Source organism: Cyrtonyx montezumae, unplaced genomic scaffold (genome assembly GCF_038088225.1).
Source record: "Cyrtonyx montezumae isolate F1298 unplaced genomic scaffold, pur_monq_1.0 scaffold_0, whole genome shotgun sequence".
Classification (NCBI taxonomy): Eukaryota; Metazoa; Chordata; class Aves; order Galliformes; family Odontophoridae; genus Cyrtonyx; species Cyrtonyx montezumae.
The window spans coordinates 17,785,620-17,810,122 of NW_027071824.1; the positions used below are offsets into that span (position 1 = coordinate 17,785,620).

General features: G+C 38.4%; 1 protein-coding gene and 2 long non-coding RNA genes across 3 annotated transcripts in view; 1 reads left to right on the forward strand and 2 right to left on the reverse strand.

The window, feature by feature from the left end:
* The window catches only part of TTC27 (tetratricopeptide repeat domain 27), a 98,571-nt gene extending 97,865 nt beyond the window's left edge, over positions 1 to 706 (reverse strand). The window contains exon 1 of the mRNA XM_065729131.1: positions 529 to 706. Within this exon, the coding sequence (XP_065585203.1) occupies positions 529 to 640 (112 nt within the window). The 5' untranslated portion in view covers positions 641 to 706. The remainder of the gene's footprint in view (positions 1 to 528) is intronic.
* A 150-nt stretch (positions 707 to 856) lies between these two features.
* Positions 857 to 23,275, forward strand: LOC136044089 (uncharacterized). Its single transcript, XR_010621787.1, has 4 exons — positions 857 to 941; positions 2,729 to 2,848; positions 22,141 to 22,291; positions 22,962 to 23,275. It is a non-coding gene; the product is annotated as an uncharacterized LOC136044089 (long non-coding RNA).
* On the reverse strand, positions 21,496 to 22,187 carry LOC136044091 (uncharacterized). Its single transcript, XR_010621788.1, has 2 exons — positions 22,103 to 22,187; positions 21,496 to 21,582 (listed from the first exon to the last, which is right to left on the reverse strand). It is a non-coding gene; the product is annotated as an uncharacterized LOC136044091 (long non-coding RNA).
* Positions 23,276 to 24,503: the final 1,228 nt, after the last annotated feature.

Consider the following 24,503-nt stretch of genomic DNA (forward strand, 5'->3'; position numbering starts at 1 on the left):
TTGGACTTTAGGGAGAACTTATTCCACACATAAAAAAGAGAGTTTATTTACATTAGCTTACAGACGGGCATTTTGTAGAATAACCATTGGATCTAAGGACACTAATGAAGAATACTGAGCCTTCCTTCAAGTAAGACTGCAGCAAAACTTCCTGTAGTAAAAATCTGCTCTTAATTCTCTGTTTAACTTCTAACATATGACAGCACACAAATCCAAGATCTTTGATTTCATAGAAGCACAGGATTCGCAGGAAGGCACCTTAAAGCCTCTCACCCCAATCAAATTTCAAGACCTTCATCGGGTAGGGCCCACTTCAGCGATGACCAGAACATACTTTCTGCTGTCCCCTAAAGAACCCGCGAGCAATAAAAGCGCCACAGGTCCCGGAGCACCGAAGCGAACAGCCCATGCCCGCAGCGGGAGCGAGCAGCCAAGGCAGGCAGGGCACGTAGGGTACGTAGGGTAGGCTCCTCTCTCTCTCGGAGCGGGGGAGCCGCCACCGCGGCCACAGCTCGTCCCACCTCTCACCTGTCGCCGAGATCTCCCCTTGCTTCCACTCCAGGGACTCCGCCGCGCTGAGGAAGCCCCGCAGCAAGGAGCGCTCGAGGGCCAGCATGGCGCTCCCCGCGCTCCGCTTCATTTGCGCCAGCGGCACCGCGCTGCCGGTCTCCCCTCAGCCCATGTGCGGGAAGCGCCCGCAGGAAGCCGCCATGACGCTCCCGCCGAGCACGCCGGGAGGACGCACTGCGCAGGCGCAGTACGCTCTAGGCACGCGACAGCAGTGGGCGGGAAAAGGTAGCTCGAACCCCGCCCCGTACTCGCGCGGTCCGGTACGCTGCCGGTGGGCCGCGCTTCGTATTGGGCTTTCTCTCAGGCGGCCTTTGCACTGAGTCAGGAGGTCCGAGCGTATAAGAGACAGTGCTACTGTGTTAGCTGCGCAGGTGAGAACATGGCTTTATTTGCCATGTAGAAATTTCATCTCAGGGAGTGGTGCTGTGCTGGCACAGGCTGCCCAGGTGCAGTCACCGACCCTGGAGCTGTTCAACACCCTGTGTGCGTGGCACTCAGGGACATGGTCAGCGAGCGTGGTGGGGATGGGCTGGAGGCCTTAATGATTCTATGAAATAGATGTGAGAGAAAACATTTTTTTTCATTTGGTTCATGTAAGTATGACCATCCTTTGAAAAATAAACATATTTCCTACCTTAACAAAATTTAAGAAGCACCTAGTACCGCTTATTTATTTTTTTAAATGCCCATTTACACTTCAAAATACAGACTTCTTTTAATACCAAAATTTATCAGATTTCATAGAATAACAGAACATTCCACATTGGAAGTGCCCCACAAGGATCACAGTGTTCAGCTCCTTGCTCCAAAGAGGACCACCCTAAAATAAGAATAGATTAGCAAAACAAAAATGTGGTTAAATAAAAATGATTTTCAACTTATTTTCTGTGTTGGAACAATACACTGAACATCAGTTTTGACCAAAAAACTAGAAACATACTTGTGTAGCTAATAGAAGAAGTAGCAGTCTACAGAAACTGCTAAAATACAGCAAACAATTAGGTTTCCATGTACTGAGTTCCATGTACTGAGTTGGAAAAAAAAAATCAGACCTTCATAAAGTTCATTTTATGAAATTGACCATTAAAAAAAACCTGTGAAAATGAAACAGCTTGCTTTCTGTTAGTATTTACAGCAATACAGAGGTATTCTGGGCATGCTGATTTTCATTTGACAACAGATTTGTGTATCACATGTGTGGCTTTACTGATGCAATAGGACTCATTAGTGAAAATACGGTATCTTCATATATTCTGTTTTGTCTTAGCACAGTCTCATTCTACAAAAAGAAGTCAACTGACTGAATTAAGTGTGAGTGTAGGAAATAATCTAGATGCTCCAAAATGTGTGTTTGATGGGCAGTTCTTTCTGTGTATTTCTGACTATGATTTTGTATGAAAAACGTTAGCAGTCAGGAATTAGGCTATTTCCTTGTGTTTAAATATGACTTCTACTAAAAGAAATATATTTCCCTTCCACATAATAGATCTTCATTAAGCGTACATACATTTTCCAGAATGAAGTGGATGAATTCTTAGAAGAGGTTTAATTAAGTGCCCTCTTTCTTTTTTTCTGGGATCAGATAGTTTTTAAACATAAGGTTTTTTTTTAACAAAGAAGTTTTTCTCACCTTGAAAAATTCCCTCAATTTGGTGGTTTTGTTTGTTTGATTTTCTCCCACACAGTTCAGTTTCAGGAGACATGTAGAAACTATAACAGGTAAATAGGCAGGAGTACCACCAGGAGGAATTAGTGCACTTGCTGGAATGAAAGTTGATTTGCTGCCATTTGTTACAGCCTTACTGAAATCTGCTGCTTAACCTTGTTTCCCTAAATGAGTCAAAGTGAGTGTATATATGTGTGGTGCCTGTGTATGAATCTATTATCCATTTTGTTTGCAAATGGAGCGAAGCATGCCTCTTGCAATACTGTGAGCTGCAGACTTCTGTTTATTGCTGCTTATTATTTCTAAGCGAGAAGTAGGTAACCAAACCTTTGAATACAGAGGTTTTCAGTGAATATCTTTTGTCTTTTCCAGGACGGTGGGAAAATGGTATGACGTGTTGTGCTCTCTGTGATGTGTGAATTAGAACACTTAAAGTCAAGTTGCAAAGTATCTGTGTTGCTGTGCTGATAAAATGCTTACCTTTTGTTGCAGGGTTCTTTTCTAAGGAATTTTGAAAGAGATTATCTCATTGTGGACAGCAAAATGCTACATGATCTCTCAAAACCATTACCTGTAAAAACAATAAAATAAAAAAGAAAGAAAAAAGATTTGGTAAGTTTAAAGTTCCTATTATCTATAGATAAATATTTATTGTGATGTTTTTAACAAGCTGCTGTTTGTAGAAACTGCTACTACATGAATTTAAAATTCATCCTTAATTCAAAGTGCCATGTCTCTGGTGTTTGTGAAGAAAAATGCAACCATATTGTATACCATTTTTGGACAACAGTTATTTTCCATTTATGGAGGTGAGAAGGGAGTTGCTATTACCAAGGAGAAAAGACACTTTGTATGGCAGGATGAAATCTTACAAGACTGTCTGTCCATTCTTCTGCAACTTTTAGGAAGGCATTCAGTGTATCTGCTAAGAGGACAGAAGGTGCAAGGCTTGTACTGGGGAATTCAATCAGCTTTTCTTTGGCTCAATTAGTTCAGTTATGCTACCTCTTAGTAATCAGTTAGTCTTTATGGATAACCATATTTGAGGTTATAGTGTCAGAAATAGAGTTCAAGCTTGTTGAAAGATTAGCAGCCCCAGAAAGACATCACCTAAGTGCTCAAACTATATTCTTCAAAATAACTTCTTGAACATTAAAGGCAAAATGTTACTCTGAGGCAGGGAAAACTGACTGCAAATGTTAGAAACTGCAAATGAGAAGGTTTTAGCAAAATAAATGACTATATTGCTGCGGAGGGAAGTGGAGAGAGTATTCAGTTAAAACACCAGTAGTTCCAACTGGCCTCAAACAGCCTAAAACTTGCATTACATGAATTTTCATATTCTCCTTGGTTACATTCTCCCTAAATCTTTGAAACTACCGGCTTCTTTTGCTTTCTCTCCTGAGAAAAATAAAAACAAGGTGCATGTTCTCTTTGAAAATCTGCCTCAAAATGCCTGTCGATGTTTACTATATATTTGTAATGTGGCATAGTGAAGGATTGATGTGATCATTAGCAGTGAAGTAGGATGACTCATTTCCCTGTCCTTCAGGACTGCTTTTGCTAAGCCTTTTGTTTCCCCTGGCTGCCTGAAGGAGAAACTGTGGCAATGCTGACATGTTCTGAGCAGGCTTCCAAGGAGCTGGAGGAAACTGACCCAGTGGGTTACAGTCCCTCAGAGTGACTGAGTTCTCTGTGTAGTAATGGTACCTGTGATGCTCTCGACATTTTTTCATTCCGTTTGCACTGTTGTGCATTCATGTTGCCCCTCACCTGCTCATTTGACAGAGCAGTTGCTTTAGAATTATGTCGCATTTTGGAGGAAGATGTTAAATTGTTCAGCTTTATAAATAAAAAATGATTAAAGGCAAAAGGCAAACGAGGTTTTCTTTGATTAGTTTGTTGTTGTTTTGTCCTTACATGGCCTTGTGTCTTGATTTTGGGAATTTTGTCTGAATTGCCTAAGGTTATATTTGGCAAAAAAACACCCTTATCAGAAAGTTATTAGACATGGAAGTCTATAAAGACCTGGAGAATGCTTTCTGCCTTTGTGTAGATTCACACAGAGCAAAAATATGTTGGCGACCTGACATCCCAAAGTGGCTTTGAGTTGTTTGAATCACAGAGCTACATCATAGTGACTCATTCTCATTGCACGCTGACATCCCTGCTGGGAAAGAACTGCTTTATCTATCTCCCCAATAGCAGGTTCACTTTGCACATTTGTTTTCTTCTCATTGAGGTTTTTATATCTTCAGATGCAGTACGTCGTTTATTTCTGTATTATAAGCAAGTACTTATTCCTCCAAATGGAAAAGGAGGATAAAATCCTCTGCAGACTCTCTAGGAGTTTTGACAGAAATGAAGTCCCTCTCTTGTCAATACACAAGAAATCAGAACATGCACCAGTTACAAATTTACAGATTATGTACAACTTACCTTCATGTGCTTAACACCTAAGCCCTTCAGAATGAAGATGCTCATCTTTACAAAAGAATAACTGAGCAGCCACTGGAAGAAAAACATTTCTAAAATTAGATATTCAACTAGCAACATGAATTCTTTGCAGTCATTTTCACCCAACTCAGAACTACCCTGCCTAGGATGAAACGGTACACATTTGTCTCTTTTCCCCCTTCATAGATCAGTCCTAAAATGAGTGAACATTCCTGCTTCACTCCTGCACACAGAGAGCAGATGTCACTAACCATACGTTCTTAAGGTCTTTTTGGCTGTAGACAAGACACCACGTTTCCAGGGCAAACTTCCAAATCTGCATCTGTGTGGGTTGAGGGGGGAAAATAAAACATCCTTTTTTTCCAGAGATTTTAATTTCTCCCTTCCCCCACACACATACACTCTTGTTATCTTCTATAACCTTGGTGACACAGTGGGTTATCTGCCCTTTCTCTATGTCATTGGAATTGTCACTCATTGCATTTTTCACAAGGACTTTTCAGGTATATTTCAGGTATAACTGCCAAATTCTTGTCAACACACTCAAGCAAAGAGCATGTGACTGTTCATCTCTGGCAAAAGTCCTACAGGATTTGCTTCTAAACTTGAGAAGCTTGCACAAGAGGAGAGGAGATCTGACCAAAGTGGCAGTGATAGCAGAGATCAAACAACAGATGAAGAGAGATAATCTACAATTCTCTCTATGAACATGGTATCACAGGGTCTCTGAATGCTCAGATATAAACTAATTAAGACTTCTTGTTACCTCAGAGTAGTTTTTTGTTTGGTTGGTGTGTGTGTTCCTCTTTTGTTTGGTTTTCTGACAGTGGCTGAAGAGTCAGGAAGCCAGAAGATTACACTTCAATTTCTTACTTATTTTTTCCATTTATCAGTGATTTTCTGCTAGTCTCTGGTTTCTTTCTCAAGTTTTACTCATTATCAACTAGTGCATGAGAAAAGATAGGATAGTATTTAGTCGAATCAAACGAAAAAGCCTCAGGGGAGTTCATGATTGCTCATACATAAAAGTTGCTGTAAAGGATAAATGTTCAGGCTTTTGTGGTCTTCTAAGGGTAGGAATTTTGTTTGTGTCCTGGTGAAGATTTCTCCTTGTAATTTTGTATTTTCTTGAGTTTCAATCTAAAGCCAAATGGGCGGTTAGAGACTATGAAATAGGGTTTGAAGCTTCACTCGCATAGAAACAACTTCCATGAGTAATATGCTTTACTGGTCTACTCTTTTGAAGGTGTAGTCAGGAAAATAGAGATGAGATCTCTCCATTGATGATGACCTGATTAATAAGCAAGTGTTGTCTAAAAGTCTATGTTCTAGTTGCAAATTATTTCAGACAAATGATTCAAAGCATTTCCTTAAATATTTCTCAGAAAAAAGCTAATGAACAAAACAAGATAAACATTATTTCTCTTTTCCCTTCTTTCTCCTCTTTTCACCCCTTGTCTCACTTCCTGCTTTGCACACAGGCAGAACCCTCAAATGAATCAAGTCATTGCAGCAACGATGCTTGAGTGACCTTTAAAAGGCTAGGTGCAATTAGAGCTTTGGTTGGGAATCTATTCTGCTTTTTTATTGGTGTTTCTTCAAGTTATGTATTAGTCAGTCTTAATTACATTAGTTGTTTCATCTACTAACTAATGCTTTATTACTGTTCTAGAAACTTTAAAAGGTTTTTAACAATTGTATGTTGCTTTCCTTTTTTTCCTGTAGGTAAGATAATTTTATTAGCAGCTCAACTCAGATTGCTGAGGCTTCACTGAGACTTACTGGCATGGAGCCAGATTCTGAGAGCATCACAGTGGTATAGGTCAACACTTAATTTAGCCTGGCTTCTGGTGTGAACAGATTCTCCTTTAATGTCATCTCTTTGTTCTTGACGTAGAATAATTGCTATTTCTATTTAGATCTCATTTTGAAGCCCTAACATTTCTATGCTACTATGAAAAAAGGTGGAAAGACATAGGATAAAGATAGCACCCTTGGTGTAGTTGAATTTTAATGAAGGAACAGAAGTAGGTGTTGGTGACTTAATTTTAATCTTTTTCTCTTAAAAAAATTATGAAGTAACATGGTTTTTATCTTACATTAATTGCCTACTTAGCAATATAGGTTGGTTTAAACTTCAGAAGTATCAAGTATTTATGTTTCTCTGCATGGCCATGGAAACGGATCTGGACAATCTCAAAAGACAATCAAAAGAATAATAAGAATGATGTAATTGAATACTGACTTGGATCAAAATGTACTTATATCTAACTGAGAGTTTTTCACATATTGTTATACATGAGAAATAAACAATATGATGTTGTTCACCTCAATTGTTTCAAAATTTAACTGTTACTTACCTTTGTAGACTTTAAAATAATCTTTAGCTTCTCTCAGCAGAAGAACTGCTTATTTTCCATAGAAACATGCTTCAGTAAAATTGGATGACTTCTCACACTTTCCTGATGCAATAAAAAGCTTTTGTTTTCCTTATCAATTAGCTCTTTAAAGCTGCATCCTCCTCCTGACACTCTCTTCTGTGTAGCTTGACACTCTTGGAACAAGTTTTGTGATTTAGTAAGTTTTGAAACTTTTCGGATAAGATGAAATGTGCCCATGGACAAATGTAAGTTTGAAGGGATCTGTGAATCATGTGAACATTGCCTTTTTCATTATGAGCCTCAGAGAACAGTCTGGTTCCATATTTTCTATGATTTCTATGATTCTATTTTACTTCTCTTTTGCAGGCTTAACAAGCATAGTGCCCTCAGCCTCTCCTTGTCTTCAGTTCCTTTAGTCCTCCTCAATATGCCTGTAACTACTTCAGTGGTCCTCAAGTAAAATCTCCCAAGTTACTTCTTCTCTTAGCAAGGGACCTAATACTAGATAGTGCCCCAGAAGCAGCTTTATCTTATAAACATATATTTCTATTTAAAAATAAATTGTAAAGGGTACATCACTGATTTATTACTGTATTTGTGAAGCCCTCTAGTTTCTAACTTTTGTGACTCTACTGCAGAAATTCAGTATACAGTCTGAGTTTTGCAGAGACTGTAAATCCCTGTTAGAAGTTACACCTACCTTACAGTCATAAATAATGTCTTGATCTTTTTGTTTTTAAGCATCTAGGAGAACCATGAATAATTTTTTCCATCTTTTTTCAGTTTCTTACTTTTCAATAATGTTTCCCATGAAGTCTTTCTCGACAAAGGCATATAATGTGCACAGTTCTTCCTTCCCCTCTCCATGCTCTGCTCTCTCCACATCTCCCCAGCAGTTGAATTTCTATTCTTCCCAGGTTTTCAGTCAGCTGTTTGTGATTTCTGATGGTGATTTTGTTTAGTAGCACTTGTATTGTCTTCTCACTGCTTAATGGAATTTAAGGTTTATATGCATGGAAATTTTAATTACAATTTTTTAGGCACATTAACACAATTATTTAAGCTGATGAAAGAGATCAATAGGTAAGGTCTTAAATACTCTTGGTAGCCAGATGCTCCTGTATTTCATATGCAGAAATCTCCCAGCTGCTGCCAGGTTGACAAATGAACTGAGTTTTCAATGTGTTCCATTTACTTTAATGGGAAAGTGTTCAGGCATTCAAAACCCCTTGTTCTGTCTCTGCATTCAAGTGCATAGGCCCAATAGCAGGCAAGCTTCATATTTTAGTATAGTAAATAGTACTTTTCTAATTTAAGGCAGTCAGAAATAATTAGTTTTAAATGTTTGTAAGTACGTTCAGGCTGAAACTCCCAGCATAGTGTCTTAACTAACTTCTTCAAACTTGCACAGTCTCACTTGAGAGAAGCAGCAGCTGTTTTGTCAGGTGTCCTTGGAACCATGGAACTGAAATATAATTCTTTATTGCCTTGGTTAACTACAATTATTTCTTGAATTTGCTATAAGTTTACTATAAATAAAACTGAAGCTCGTATTGCCCCATCTTGTATTGAGATAGCTCAGCAGTTTTAGATATTACCTTATTCTAGCCTTTGCAAGCAAACTTAAAAATAATCTGAAGCAATTACTGTTATCTCAGCTATTATTTATGGTAAGGACAGCTATTGTAACACGAACTCTTATACTGTAGGAAACTCTCACACAATGTATAGAGAATCTGCTGTGACAATATAAAGGCTCAAAATATTTGACACACAGTAGTTGACTGGTAACGCAGCAGGAAGGAGCAAAATTTAAATGACTTCATAATGATATAATCACCATTAAAATAATTTATCTAAAATTCAAAACATTAGTTAGCAAAATTTTATTGTTGTATAATCACTTAGGAGTACAAGAAGGAAACACTATGGATCTAAGCACAGCCAAAATCTCTGCCAAGGTACAGTTTGGAGTGGTGCCATTTAACCTCCAGGAAAAGATCCTGCCAGAAACAGTGTTCAGACTCATTGCCTAAATAAATACACCTTATATTTATTGGATGATGAAATATAAAAACACATTGATAAATCCCAATAATGGGATAATACCAACATAGACATAAGTAGGATTGAAAAGAACAGCACCTAATGTAAAGGAGCAGAAACAAACTATCCAGCCACCTTATTTCTGTTCTTGCTAGCTTTATTTTTGAGGAAAACAGATTAATGCAGTCTTGTCTTGCTGGCTCTCCCCATTTACTATATTCAGAACCTACCTTGTTCAGACAAACAGAAGCATAACTCATCTCTAAGGTCATTAAACTTTTTGTAGTGTTATGAAAATGTGGGTAGATAAGGAGAGAAATATGACATCCACAGCTGTGTTCTGCATGAAAACCTTAGGGGTATAACCGAGAACTCCACCTGGGGTGGGGAAGACTGGGAGCAAAAAGCAAGGAGAAACAATACCTTAAGAACAGGAAAAGGTTCAATTCAGTTTTGTGGACAGCAGAAGCACAGATCAGTGGAAATCTAGGCCTCACTAATTTTTGTCTTTGCAAAACTCCTGATTTAGTTTTATCACCAGAATCCTTAGAACTTCCACTCACAGAACACAGATTTGAAAACTGTTTACTTTTCCCAGTAAGATTTTGTGTCTCTTTGTGTGATATGACTTCTTGCACTTAAATTTATTACTAGTTTTCCAGTGCCATAGTATCCATGTATTTCTAGGCTAAATTCTGCTGTGAATGGTGATAGTAGTCACCATCATAATTCACCTTCATCCTGTATCACAATTAATGTTATAATTTTTAATCCATAAAAACCATGTAGCCTAAAATCTCCAGATTTCAGTCTTAAGAACTTAGGACTAACTGATACTGAAGTCTTCTGGGGAAGGAGGAGGAAATGACTTGGTCAGCCCCAGGATTGTGGAATGACAATACACATTGCTGCGTGCCTAGAATTATTCCTTTGAATTTGCTATGAGGTCAAGGAAATCTTTCCACCCCTAGTGGAATTCATTAGAGGAAACTTTGGGTCAGTTGTTCCTTGCTTTCATCGGTTTCCTTTGGTAAACATTACCCTAACAAACATTTTGATTTTTAAAGGATTCTTTTCGAGTATTACATATTTTAAATTATCTCACTAAACATTTGCATTCAGCTTTCTATGATAATTTAATCTATTTTTCTCTCTCCTTGATTGTTTTAAGCTTTATTATTATTACTTTTAATCTAAAAATGTTCCACTTAACATTAAGAGCTTCAGAGTTACATGACTGGTTATTGGTTAAAGTCACAGCAGAAGGAAGCTGTCGGACTCATCTGACCCTGGTATCTATTGGGGCATCATACTGTCAGTTATTATAATTATCTCTTGATGCTAAGTTTCTAATGAAGCCTTTACATTTCTCAGTGTGTTTCTCTAATTAGACAGAGAATGCCTGTCTTCCAGCAGTGCACTGAGTAAGAGACTTAGAAGGATTTAGTTATGAACAGGTGGAATACGCCCTCAAGAAATCCAGCTTTTGAAGTTTACTGCTTTGTAGTGGTTGTCTTCATCACTGTTGAAACATGTTTAGCTCTTAGATGCGTGCCATAAATAATTAGTTTCACTCTGGTAAATCTGTTCTTTTTCCCTTGGAGACTGTTTTCTTTATAGAGTTTTTCTGTGCCTGTTGCTAGTTGTCATCAACATGCGCTAGTTTCCAAGATGGAGGGTGTTGCTTTGGTTCAGGTACTAATACCATCTAGACAAGATGTTTCTTAAGAAAACACCAGCTAGAGAGAAAGCATGAGGGAGGAATGAAGAGGAGAAGGCTCTTTAATGTTTTCTATTTTGAATTAGATATGCCAGAATCCTTGGATTGTGCTATTCTTTGGACATCTCTTTATTTTTTCCTGGAACACTATGTAAAATCTTAGTGAAACCTCTTTGATCATTAGCAGAGACTAAGAGGGATTTAAGAGCAAGTTAAACTTACACAAATTATCATTTAAGCAGTAAAAAAAAGTCAGGAAAAATATATAGGTTGCAGTCTGGTTCATTCTGTGAGCTCATAGTGGTGCAGCAGGTCCATGATCAAGCAAGGAAGCTAGCTCATGTGTTGGGCCTGGAGAACAACGTGGTGACTCCTGGGCTCACAGACAGATGCATGTAGAGGCCCCAGATGAGACTGGCCAAGTCTATTAAGGCCTGTTAGTGCACCAAGCAGCACAGCAGAAATTCTTTCAGTGTTTCAGGTGGGAATATAGAATGGTTGTAAGATGTACCTAGAGATACTGTGAAAGGCTAATACAGTAAGCAGCAGAAAAAAAATAATTTTTCATGAACCAGCTGCATAAACAGCTACATCATGTCTGATTTTATTTTATTACTATTATTTTTAATAAAAGGATCTGAATGCTATGGAAATAATTGAGATCAGTACAAATCTGCCATCTATATACAGCCAGTATGTTGCAGGAGCTGTCATGGTGGATACTGAAAACTGATAAGAGTATAGAGAAGTGGCACTGCAAACAAGCCTGGAAGGAGTGTCTTTTACTTTGCCCATAACACAGTGCAAAAGGTAGCATGAATGTGCTTGTGGAGAAAAGAGTAAATAAGCAGCAGAAATGAATGCTACTAGCAGAGTAAGGACCAGGATGCATCAATTGACATATATTAAGAGCTCTAGTGTCTTCTTCCAGATTTGAAATGTCTGATGGGTGCATTGTTGTTACTAACAAGGAAAATAATAATTAAGTGTAGTATTTTATGCAGAGAGCCAGGAATCAACAAGAACAACCTGATAAGTTGTAGCAATATTTCTGGTCAAAGTTAACCATCAGGAGAAGATACTGACCCAGACAGTATACTTGCTTCTCTGTTTTGAAGCTTACTTTGTTTCACTGGAGTGCAGTAGAGTTTTCCAAGCAAGTGAAACCTCCCTGTATCCCCCTATACACATCCAACCTTATCCAGAAAGGTTTATCAGATGGCTGTTGGACTAAAGATCACTTTAGCCTCATAGCTCAAATACATCTACAGGCCCTTTTAGAAATTAAATAAGATAGCCACATGTTGTCACCTGTGACTGCTAAGTGCAATGATTAGAGCAAGTCTGCAGCACAGTCACTGGGGTGACAGAAGCAGAGGATTGAGAAACTCTGCTTTAGCAGATACTGCACACACTAGATGTGAAGTTTTGTTAATGCTGTGAGCTTAAGTAAAAAAATGTAATTGGTTTCAGCATGTAGTAGGCTGAGGGAATTAAAGAGTTTAATACATCCATAGCAGGCAGGCTCAATTTGTCAGCTTTCAGCAACAGCTTTAGATAATAACAGACCTCAGGATGAATTTTAAAAATATACTCCCTTTATCAGTGTCAAGGAGTAAAGAACTGTGAATAGCCAGGTTTTTTTTTTTTTTTTTTTTTACACTGAAAAGAATACAGGGTTGTCATCTACCATACATTCTTAAACTGAATGCAGTAAACAAAATGCAAGTACATTTCCTTCCTCATTTGCATTAGCTTTGTCATTATCATTTAAGCATTACACTGACATACTTTTGAAGTGAATGATGGTTTTTCAGCCACTGAACTCTGGGTTTTATTGTTTTCTTCAAATGGCCAGAAAGAGCTTGAAAAAATAGCTTCTATTTGTAAAGCAATAGAACATGCAACAACAACAACAGTAGAGCAGTAAGATCCCTGGTCACAGCAAGTGAGGATTCATTCAAATACAACAGCAGTAAATACACAAATAAAAGAAAGAAACTGCTTACCTTCAGAAGACATGAAGTACACAGAGATCTCCTACAAGTTACTCTTACATCCACTGCCAACCCTTAAATGAGGTCTGGGGAGGGGTGGATCCTGGCTGCAACCCTTTTGGTCACTCAGGTGCATTGCATGCAGCTGAGCTCCTTTGGGTTGGCCCTGCCTTCCCACCAGGTGCTCCATCACTGGTTCAGGCTGTGACTTAGCATTTCCACTATGCTATTGGAAAAGATGTATTTAGAGAACTGTTTTATAGAAAACCATGGAATTGTTACCATTAACCGAGAAAATCCTGTGGAAACTAAGAGAAGTAGATATACAAATATGAAGTAAGAAGTAAACAGTACTTACATTGAAGTAAAGGCCCTTACATTAACAGAACTTTCGAAGTGCTTGCATTAGTAAGGAAAACGTAGAAGGGAAGAAATACAAACTCTGGAAAAGTTGGTTATATTTCTTGCAGTGAGAGTGAAGTAAATTAATGGAAAAACCCGTGCATTGATAAAGGATGTCACATGGAAAAACAGCACTTGAGAACAGTGTTTGAGTTAGCTTTAAATGTATCAGTGAGGAATTTATGCTTCTTTCTGTCACAGAATCACAGAGTTGTAGGGGTTGGAAAGGTTCTCTAGAGTTCATCCAGTGCAGCCCTCTGCTAACGCAGGTTCCCTACAGGAGGTCTCATGGGCAGACATCCAGACGAGTCTTGACTGTCTCCAGAGAAGGAGATTCCACAACCTCTCTGGGCAGCCCGTGCCAGTGCTCTGCCACGCTGACAGTAAAAAAAACCTAAACACTTCTTCCTTATGTTTGTATGAAACTTACCATGTTCCAGTTTTTGCCCATTACCTCGTTCTATTGCTGCACACCACTGAAGTCTTGCTCCATCCGCTTCACTCCCCCACTTTTGATATTTACAAATGTGATGAGATTCCCACCTCAGCCTTCTCTTCTCCAGACTGAACAGTCCCAGGGCTCTCAGCTGTTCTCATACAGGAAATACTCCAGTACCCTAATCATCTTTGTGGCCCTCCAGTGGGCTCTCTCTAGAAGATCCCTGTTCTTCAGATCTGATGCTTTGTTGTGTCTCTTCAGAGTCAGCAGTAAAGATTCAGTTCTGGGGAGTTATTCCACCTAGATCCTGTCTACCAAGACTTGTTCTTGTTTAAGGTAGCATTCTCCAGGGTTTCTCTGAATCGATGTGCAGCTACACATTATCCAAAACACTAGATATTTCACGTTAAATGATTTTCTTTCTCAGTTATCAGTATTGACAAATTGATGAAGCCTGCTAGAATACCTCAGAAGGAAAGACACCATGTCACCCCTATGGAAACAAAGCTGAAGTGCTGTGTTTGATTTTGCCTTTCTGTCGTGATCTCACAAACAGTGTGTATAGAATATAGAAATACAAAGAATTATATACATGTCTTTCTTAGAGGTGGATAAGACCAGGAAAAAATATTAAAAAGATTCCATTTCCCTGAGTTGTCATTTTTGTTGTTGTATTGTGTGGCAGCATGCAGACTTATGGAAATAAGACATTCATCTTTCTTTCCTGTGAGCATTTAGGAAAATGCTCTACTGATGATGGATGCATCATTCTGGTGTTTTATTTTTCCTGCACTATGTACTAAGGTTTTCCTGATGTGAGGACATGTCAGTGATATATTTTACCAAAAATATATTCTGGAGCACATTAGGAGGAATTTAAAATTAGTCTACTTCTCAAGTTGAATAAAAATGAATAAATGTCACTGATGAAGAGATTACGTTGAGTGTACTGAGAAACTGTTGTGCTGCAATTAATCAAATTACTTAACAAATCTGTTAAAATTTATAAGTAGATTTTAATGCTACATTTTACAAAGAAGCAAACTACCAGTTACAGAGCAAGTTCAAAAATTAGCAAGCTGGAAAAGCTGATGCTGCACCTTCATGAGAAGCTGAGCTGGTCAAATATCTCGCTGCCCCTGAAAATGGGAGCTCTCATTGCTCTTCCCTCCTGCCTTGCTTCCATCTGCACTGCCCTGCCCTGCCCTGCCCCTTCCATGAGGACTGCTCTGATACTAAGGAGTTTCCCTTAACTGCCTCCAGTTCCTGACAGGTTTCTCTTTGTGCAGGCAGATTCTTGTTGGACGGGATTACACAGTCACTGTGATGGCAATGGCTGGATCTGGCAGCTCAGCTCTGAAGTGAGGAAAAGGTGACTGCTCCCATTTCTGCAGCAGTGATGTGTTAGAATGTTTCATGCCCGTCTCACACTGCTATCCCATGTGCTTCAGGTTGAAATGGATGATTAAGACATCCAAATATCCATCTTGGTTAACTGTTTAACAGTTAATGTGAGAGAAATGTCAACAAAGCTGCCAGTAGAACTGTCATGACAAAATAGCATCTCCTTTGGAGTCAGGTGTTGAAGTATGTTGAAGTATGAAAATAAATAATGAGCCAATCCATATTTAGTTAGTTCTTTTACCCAGATTAGCTGTGCTGGAAGATGGTATTTGTTTGACAGATCTAGTTAATAAGAGAAGATGTGAAAATCCTGTCTGCAAAAAGCTGGCTTTAAGGAGCCGACTGGGAACATGAGAGAGCTGCAACTGCAGAGCTCATTAGAGTCTGTGTCACTCGTTCTAAGAGCTGGAAAAATGCTGGGGGGTTATCCAGCATTCTGTTTTATCTGTATATGAAATAGCTGTTTTAAAGGAGATTTGCTTCTTTCTTTGCAGCCAGTCTGTGTGGCCTGTAGCACACATTTCACTGGATCAACTATGTGTGGAAAGAAAAGAATTGCTGTTTTTTTACACAGCGGGGTTGTCACTATTGAGTGTGCCCACTGCTGCAGTAAAGAGCAGAGATTAAGGCGGAACAGCTTTTCATCTGTTTTCCCCAGTTTGGGTACTCACATGAAAAAAAATTAAGAACAAATAGGAAAAAAAATAGTTGTAATTAAATCAAAATCAGTAGTTTCTTCCAAAGCTTGACTTGGAGATATCTGATGCAAAGAAATAGAGAGTAACAGTTCTAGCTTTTTTTTTTTTTTTTTAATGTTTCATCACAGGCCATCCATTTTCCATGATGTCAGTATGGACATTTGCTCTCCCTTGCTGCTGTAGTACCTCAGCAAATAGTCATGTTTTTGTTGAAGTATAAAGGGCAGTTAATGCAAGGATGGTTTTATTTGCTTGTTTGTTTCATTTCCTTTAGGTAGAGAGGTGGGAAATAAAATGCTGTTTGTTTCCTGTACTACTGCTTCATTACTGAAACATTTCTGTGCATGTAGTCAAATCAGATGCAGAGCTAATTTCAGTTAAAAAAAAAGTGTTAAATCTATGTGTATGAATCTGTGCATACAAATGGCGAACATTAAGGGCTGAATTATATCAAAAATAGTCCTTAAATAGTTGAATGATTTTAAACAGCTAGCAAAGTTACGTTTTTTTTCTCTTAGCTCTTATAAATTTCTGAAATCTTTACTATTAGCTAGAGCTGTATTTTTATTTTAGAAAGGTCTTAGTGCTTATTGCTCCAATGTTAAGTTATATATGTGTTTTCTCAGTCTATAAAAATGCTTCTATGTAAACATAGTTAGTATTCGGATCTATTTTAAGAAAATTAAAACCAAATCTTTCTTACCAATAGCTGCCATCAATCACGCCCCATGGTCCCTACCCCTCCCTGCTCTAACCTTTAGAGCTAAACAGTGTTCCTAAAGGAGAATTTATTAGATCACCTATTTAGACTCTCTGACATCATTCTGTCATGGCAATGGAATGATTTACATGGAAAAATGTATTACCTCTCCATTTAGACAAAATGAGTTTATTATGATTAATGGTTTCATTGCAACCATGAGAGAAACTGGAACTGGCTGGACTTCTTAAAAGTGCAACACGACCTTTGCTCTTGTTTTCTTCTCTATTTTCTTCATCTATTTTAAAATGGTTTGGTTTTTGAGCAAATAAAAATTATCTAGTAATTGAAGTAAACTCTAAAAGTAGGGTGTCCATAGTAACAATGCAGTGTAGCTGGGACTAGAGACAAAAGGGAGAAGGCCTTTAGCCTGAAGCAGAGTCCAAACTATCAAAATTGTAGGAGACATATTCTGCTGACAGCTGTTAGGGGAACTCGATCCTTTGGGGAAGAGCAGTGATCACCTCCAGCTGCCCCTTCTGGTCATCATTTCTGTGATTCTATGATACAACTGACTTTGGGCAGGAGACAGTGTACAGCATGGCTATATGAAGAGCAAAGTCATATTAATTATGAAAAGCAGATATAGGTGCCTTAAAATGACACTGTTAATGTCTCTACTGTCTTCATACTGACCTGTCTTTTATACTTAATACAGGAATATAAACTAGGATGAGAAAATAATACTGGGCAAGAACTCTGGAGGTATTGTGTAGACTGTCGGTTTCTTAGCATACTCCTGAAAACGAACATTTTTAAATAGGATAATTGGCTTCAATTTTATCTGTGCAAATAAATTTATGTGGCAGAAAGATTTTTTCATCACATTGCTATGGGACTCCTGGGCTAATAATCTTAACAATTATTATTTCTTGTTTGCAGTGAATGTGGTAGGTTTAAGAGTTCACACAAAACGTATTACTGCAGTTATAGTGGGTGAAGTATTTTGTAACTGCACAGACAGTACGCAGCATTCTCTTATTTACATGTGGTTTTCTTATGTGTGCATTTGAAGATCAGTCTGTTTAGTAAGCTCTGTGAAGCATTGAGTCTAACAAGTCAGCACTGAAGGGCACAGCTGTTTTGATGTGATGGGAATTGTGTGTTTGGTGATGGGTCTTTTCTTCAGGTTTGATCAATTTCAAAGTGATTTTTGGTAGTTCTGCTGCTGTGGAAAGCGTGCTTTCCACATTGCTAAATGTAGAAATGAATGACACTAATGGAAGGTAAGCCCAGTTTGTTCAATGCTTTTGAAACTACCCTTAAATTTTCATCTGTGTTTTATGGGAGGCCATGGCCCAAAGATTTCTGTTAGTACTTGTTGTTTTACCTGGTTTATAGTCAGGAATCACAAAGCTTTTTCAGCTGCCAGTAAATTTCTTGATTTTTAATTAACATATCAAAATAACAATAATGTTTTCTTTCCATATACTAACTTAACTAAAACTCTGAGGCCATGAAGGCAAAGGCTTTCGATCCACTTAAATACTTACATTTAGGAAAAACGTAAGCAATGTCATTTTCTACAGAAGACTTACGGCATGAATTTGGTCTGGTAAAAAGATGGCAAAGGTTGAGGTGAACACCGCTGGCAATTCAGTCTGCATGGAAACTCTTCGGCAGCCACAGGATGTAGTATTTGGTAGGAGGTGTAGAACAATTCAATCTGCCCTACAGATTCTGACCCCAGATTCTGACTGGTGGGGCACTCAGCTGCAGGCTGTGATGAATACCAGGGCACTGAACACTGTTCTGGTGCCTCAGTGAAGCTTTGATGCATAGATGCTCTGTGTGTTGAGATGTGGAAAATGAACTACCTGGGGAAAATGGAAACTGGATGAATTTACTGTCGTGCTTTGCCCTCAGTGACACTGACCAGGCAACTGTCTTTGAAGGCATACTTGGCAATGGAAAATTGCTTGCTGTTAGAGTCTGTGCCTGAAAATGCATGAGCAAGTGAAAGAGTATTTTAAGTAATAATTAATAACCCACTCAAACAAATGAGACTAACATTTTCAGGAAAACAGTGTTGTTATCAGAAACTGTTTGAAACTAAAAGGAACCATAGGAACTGCGTTATATAAATATTCAGATGATTAATCCATGTCTTGCATTAGACATACATAGAATCTTGAATAACAGAATTTTGTTAGAGTTCTCTAAATTCAATCTTGAAATTTCTGTTCTGTCTTTCACTGATTTCTGCTAGAGCCCTGTGAGATAGAACTATCTTTCCCAAATTGCACAGTTGTTAATCAGGAGCCATGTACTGTCATTCTCTGTTGAAATGGTTTGGCATTTCCTCTGATACTAGTTATTGATGTTTAGTTCCCTGCCGTGTCATTTGTTCATCTGCCTATTTGTTTTCTAGCACGACTGATTTCCTTAGAGGAACAGCTAGAAATGAGCAAGAAGAGGTTTAACACATCAGCAGGCAGCACAGATACAAACACATATTTTGTTATCTGGAGAACCTTTGCTTCGGTCTCTATTTGCCACCATCAAAAGCAATTGTTTGTGACTGAGCATGAGTTTGTAGGTAGATATGTATTTTTAAGCTAGAGTGAAATCTGTATTAAGCTAAATCATCACTCAGATGTAATTTCCCCTCTCATCTTCCCTGCTGTCATATGGATGAGGTGGTCTCTCTTCACGTTGCCAACATTTAAAGCCTCCCAGGGAGCCATAGGACAGCAGGTGTTTCCATGTCTGTGTGACCTAGCTGCACGCTCTGCTGCCTTTAGTGACTATAATGCAGACAGGAGATGTGTTGAATTGACTCTGGAAGAGTTTTTCTTTTGCTAGTTTGAGGCTACTGTAAATGATCTGGGACTTATCCAGAAACCCACATGCTATAGCAAAATTCAGCCAGCCAGATGGTTACATGATTTCTCTTGTGACATGTGCTGATCTGGAGGCCAGCCCCTGTGAATTTTATATATCATAACAAGTTTCTCTGATTGAAACTGCCTCAAAACCCAGCTGAGATCTGCACTGACAACCTAGTAGTAGAGGGGATCGAACCAGTTGACAGACCTACTATTTCCTTTTCAGCAATCCCACTGTTGGCTATTAGTTTCTATTCTCTTGTGTCACCTCTGCCTCTTCTCAAATCACTGCCACAGTTCATTGCCAGCAAACATTTGCAAGGTTTTCAGGACAGCCTGAACTGTAGCTATAGCCAGAATGCAGGCTGTGACTTGCATCCTGGAGAATGCTTCCCAACCATGTGCACAGAGATCTGGCTTCCTGACTTCCGTAACAAGAGAATGCCCATGCTTGGCTAGGCTGAGTATATGTAACAATGATGGCCTCGTTACTTGCTAAATAAACCATACTGGTACCTCTCATGCAGTGTTAGAGGACATGCCCTCCTACTCCAGGCTTAGAACTGTACTGCTCTGGGCTTCAGCTAGGGCTGTTGTACGGCTGTGATGTCCAGCTCATTTCCACCTCCTTAGGACCTGCTTAAAATGGTAACTGTGGAAATAACATTATTATTACCAGTGGTTTCAGACAAAAGAAGTTTGACAGACAGAAGTGTGCTGTCCTGGAAGTCAGCTGTGATATGGTTGTGGTTAACTTGCGGAAGGGGAAAGGAGTTTGGTGCCTGAAAATGAGCTTTAAACTCAAGGTGAAAGAACAGCACAACAGGACTTCTGGAAACTTCCAAACCATTATTTAGGAGTAGGTTGCAAGACAGTTGTTGCCTTTACCCTCCCAGCGCACTTTCCCCCTGCAAATAACACACTCGTTTAAGTATCTGAAAGAAAATGGATAAGATGGAAAAAAAGACTGTGTCTGGCTTATTTACCCATAAGAAAATATTTAATGAAACAACAGAGGCAGGCTGTAATAATGATGAAGTCTTCTTTGTTTGTTTGTTTTTAATTATGTGGTTTTAGTTTTCTTTAGTTTCCTTGTTTGAAAATACTTTTATTTTTTTAAACTGTGTTCCTTGGTTTTCTGTTGAGGAGCTGGGATGTGGTTGCTTTACCCTAAGAGCTTTATGCAAAGAATTTCTGAACTTTTGAAGGCTTTGTTGTATCTATATCTGTGGGGGTGGTTCTGGGGGTGAGGAAGAGAACGATTGATGCAGTTGTAGAACAAATGTAAAAATGCATCAAGAGCTTAAGCTAGATGTACGGAGCAGAGCGTTGGGAACAGGAAAGCCTCCTGTTCCCAACGCTCTGCTGTTTTTAAATGATAACACAGTTATCATTTAAAATACTTTCTCTGAAGTTTTTAAATGATAACACAGTGAGATATGATAATAAATACTGTCCATAGTCAATGACTGATACAAAATCAATACCTTTCCTTTCTAGACTTTTTCCTAAACAGCCCCAAATCCAAGATTTGCTATATGAATCACAAACATTTCCAGTTCTAGCATGAGCCCCCATCTAGTGTTTGGGGCCAGATGGGACCCACCCGAAGGTGCTGGTGAGCAAAACTGCAGACTTGGAGAGGTCCCAGATGAGCAGAGGCTTGCTAATGTGACTCTATTCTATAAGAAAGGTCGTAATGAGGATTCAGGGAACTACAGGTCTATCAGTCTGACTGTTTCATCATGGAGGAGGCTCAAGGGAGATCTTATCACTCTCTACAACTCCCTGAAAAGAGGTTGTGGTGATGTGAGGGTTGGCCTCTTCTCCCAGGAAACAGCAATATGACAAGGGGGTGCCTCAATTTGCACCAGGGAAGGTTCAGGATATTAGGAGGAATTTCTTCTCAGAAAGAGCAGTGATGCACTGGCACAGGCTGCCCAGGGAGGTGGGGAGTCACTGTCCCTGGAGGTGTTCAAGAACTGTGTGGATGTGGCACTGAGGGACATGGTCAGTGGCAATCACTAGCAATAGGTGGACAGGTGGGACTGGATGATCTTAAGAGTTCTTTTCCAACCTTAATGATTCTATGATTAATACTAATTAGATAGCTGAGATGAGATCATATTAAATGATGTGGATACTATAGGTAATTTTCATCTAAAGAAGCGGTATTAAAACAGCTGAGTCCAGAGGTGTAGGAAAGATCATCACCTGTAGGGAGGAGAGATCACAATACGTAGAACCATCTCCTTTAAGATAAAGCACTGTGTATTGGAATTTGTTTTCTTTGATCTGTTATTAAAAACACTGGCATAGTGAGATTATTTTGGAGCTTTACTATAGTAACTCAGTGAGTAGATACTATAATTTCTTTACCTTTGTTCCAGAGGAATAAAACAACGGCAACTGCAGTCTCTAGAAAATGCTTTTACTGTTGATTTGTATTAGAAAATGTTAAACTTCTTTTACCTGTTCAGCTTATTGTCCTTTATAGAAAGCTCATGTTTCAATATAAATGCCTGCATGTTCCACCTTATGTTAAGAATTCATGGCAAAAGAGAAGAAAACTAAAGCTCAGATAACTGTTTTTCAAAGACAAATAACTGCTTAACCTGACTCTATTTATTCATATAAGAATATACATGCACATTCACATGTATATGATAACATGTATTTGAAATGTCTTCTGAGACTTATTCTTTAGGTTAAGGTAAATGTCAAAACTCATCACCTTCTCATTGAAAAATCCTTCTAATTTCTGTTTTCTAGTTATGAAGAGTTGACAGTCCAGAGAGATGTCCACATGACAGTGACTGGCTTCTGTGGAAACAAAGAAAGAAACAAAAGAACACTTGCAAAACACACAAATACCAAGGCATTATGCAGGGAGAAAATGGAAAACAAGTCAGAGAAACTCCAGGTAAATACCAGAGCCTAAATAATTCTCCTTCGGAGGGAACAGAGCAACATAGAATAGTCCTGCCTTAAATGTAGGTCAGCTAGATTTTTGTTCAGATATTTACAAGTAAACAAGGTAAATTAATAATATAGTGGTTTACCTGTCAATTTCTTTGCCTCAGTATGTAAAACAGAGCATCTGTTCATGCAATTCCAGGAACATTTTGGAGAAGAAAAGCTCCCTTAATCATCATCCTATGTATAGTACTGCACAGTTAACAGGACAAAAAATAACAGTTTTGGAGTGATATTTTCTGGATAATGTGATTCCTGCCAGAAACCTATTTGATATATATATGCTCTATTTGATAGACCAAGCAGAGATTAAACTGGTTGAAGCCATCATAAATAGCGCAATACATTTATTTCCTGTATCGTGTGGAAACTTCCTTATTTTTCAGGCTCTACTGCTGCATAAGAGATTGTCATCCAACTACAGTATTGATGACATGCCCAGACTTAAGCTCTCAGTAACCCAGTGCCTTACCTCCGTTGGAATAATTTTTACCTCAGATTCAGTCCATCTATCGTCTATACGATCTATTCTTTCAGTCTCTAAACATCTAACAGATAGTTATTGGAGTAAATGTTGTCCATGAGGTTCTTGTATTAAATTTTCTTGGGTCTTCTAGGTTGTCATCTTTGTTTTCCATCTTGTACAGCTATGGTAGAGTTACAGGTAAGCATTAATCCATACATTTTTGCAACATTTTCTGTGCAAAGGAAATTTCAAAGGAAACTGATAAATCTTGCAGAGGCAGCATTCATGTCTGCATACGGTGAGTACTGCATCTACAAAAGCAAAACGGAGTGATTGTTTATGTGTAGAGATTACTATAATGACTGCTTTTCTCTCATGGAGCACAAAGTCTCATAGATGGCTGCTGAGCCTTTCTCTCTTTGGTAGCTGTTGAAGACTGAAGCAATCAGAAAAAACTTTGGCATTATTGTCTATGAAGCTCCAGGAAATACTACTCACTACCTGGTAACATAGTAGCAAGTTGTTAAGGATTGAATCACTGTGTTAATTTGGTATGATACTGCTCTGTGGTGCTCAAGTTGGAGCAAGAAAACTTGGTATGTGTATACAAATTACAGTTTAATATCCCATGCAGCTGTTTGCACTGGCTTAATTTAACAGCAGTGACTTCACATTAACATCACCATCGTACTATAAATACAGTCTAAGAGAAAATGGTACAGCCTCTTCAAGTCAGATAATGCAAGTTAGATGCTTTCTATGTCAGGAGTGTTTTCTTGTGAGGGTTTTTAATATATTTTTTTTAATGGTTAAAAATATATATCTTTACATATAAGACAGATCTTTAGGTCTGGTATGTTTTTTGGCACAAGCACCAGGATTTTATAAAAATCCTGTGCTCCTGTAGACGGAGGGTTTAAACACTAAAAGAAGAGCTTTAATGGAAATCACTAACTTAAACATAGTTGCTACTTTGTGGTAATTTTGCTTTTGGAGCCTTTACAAGAATATCAGAGTTCTTTTGTACAATAGTTAAAAGGTAAGTAAATACCCACCTAGAGAAACACAGTGCTGTTTTAATACCGATACCAGTGTAACACATTGACCATGGCATAACTCCGTTTTGTACACTTACCTGTGCAAAACTGGCACAGAGCTGCTGGCTTCCCTTTTTAAGGGTTTCCTGAAGTAACACAGAAACGCTTAAATTGATGTTTTGAGGATTATGTAATATCTGGATGGGCCTTGGGATAACACAATCAAAATAACAGAATTGTACTTTGGACAGAACTATCAATGCCTGTTAACCATCCGCATCAAAACACAACCTCAGTGGGTGCCACTTTTAATGATCAGAAACAATATACAGTAAAACAAAAACTGAAAAAATTCCAGCGTGCTGCTTATAGAACAAATAGAAAACAAAAAAGAGGTTGTTTTTTTTTTTTTTTTTTTTTTTACCTCACTTGTAGTATTAATACAACAGATCATTTAGCCTGAGGTAATACCACTATTAACTTCTTAGTCCTTCAGGAACTACTTAATGTAAAGTGCATTATTATCAATTTTTAAAGTTGAGACGTGATAATTGAATCATGAAATCCCTTTTTAGTTAGGAACCTGTGGCTGCGAGAGTAAAATTAGAAATAAGCCTATGCAGCAACATAGACAGAACATTAAGTGTCCTACATGG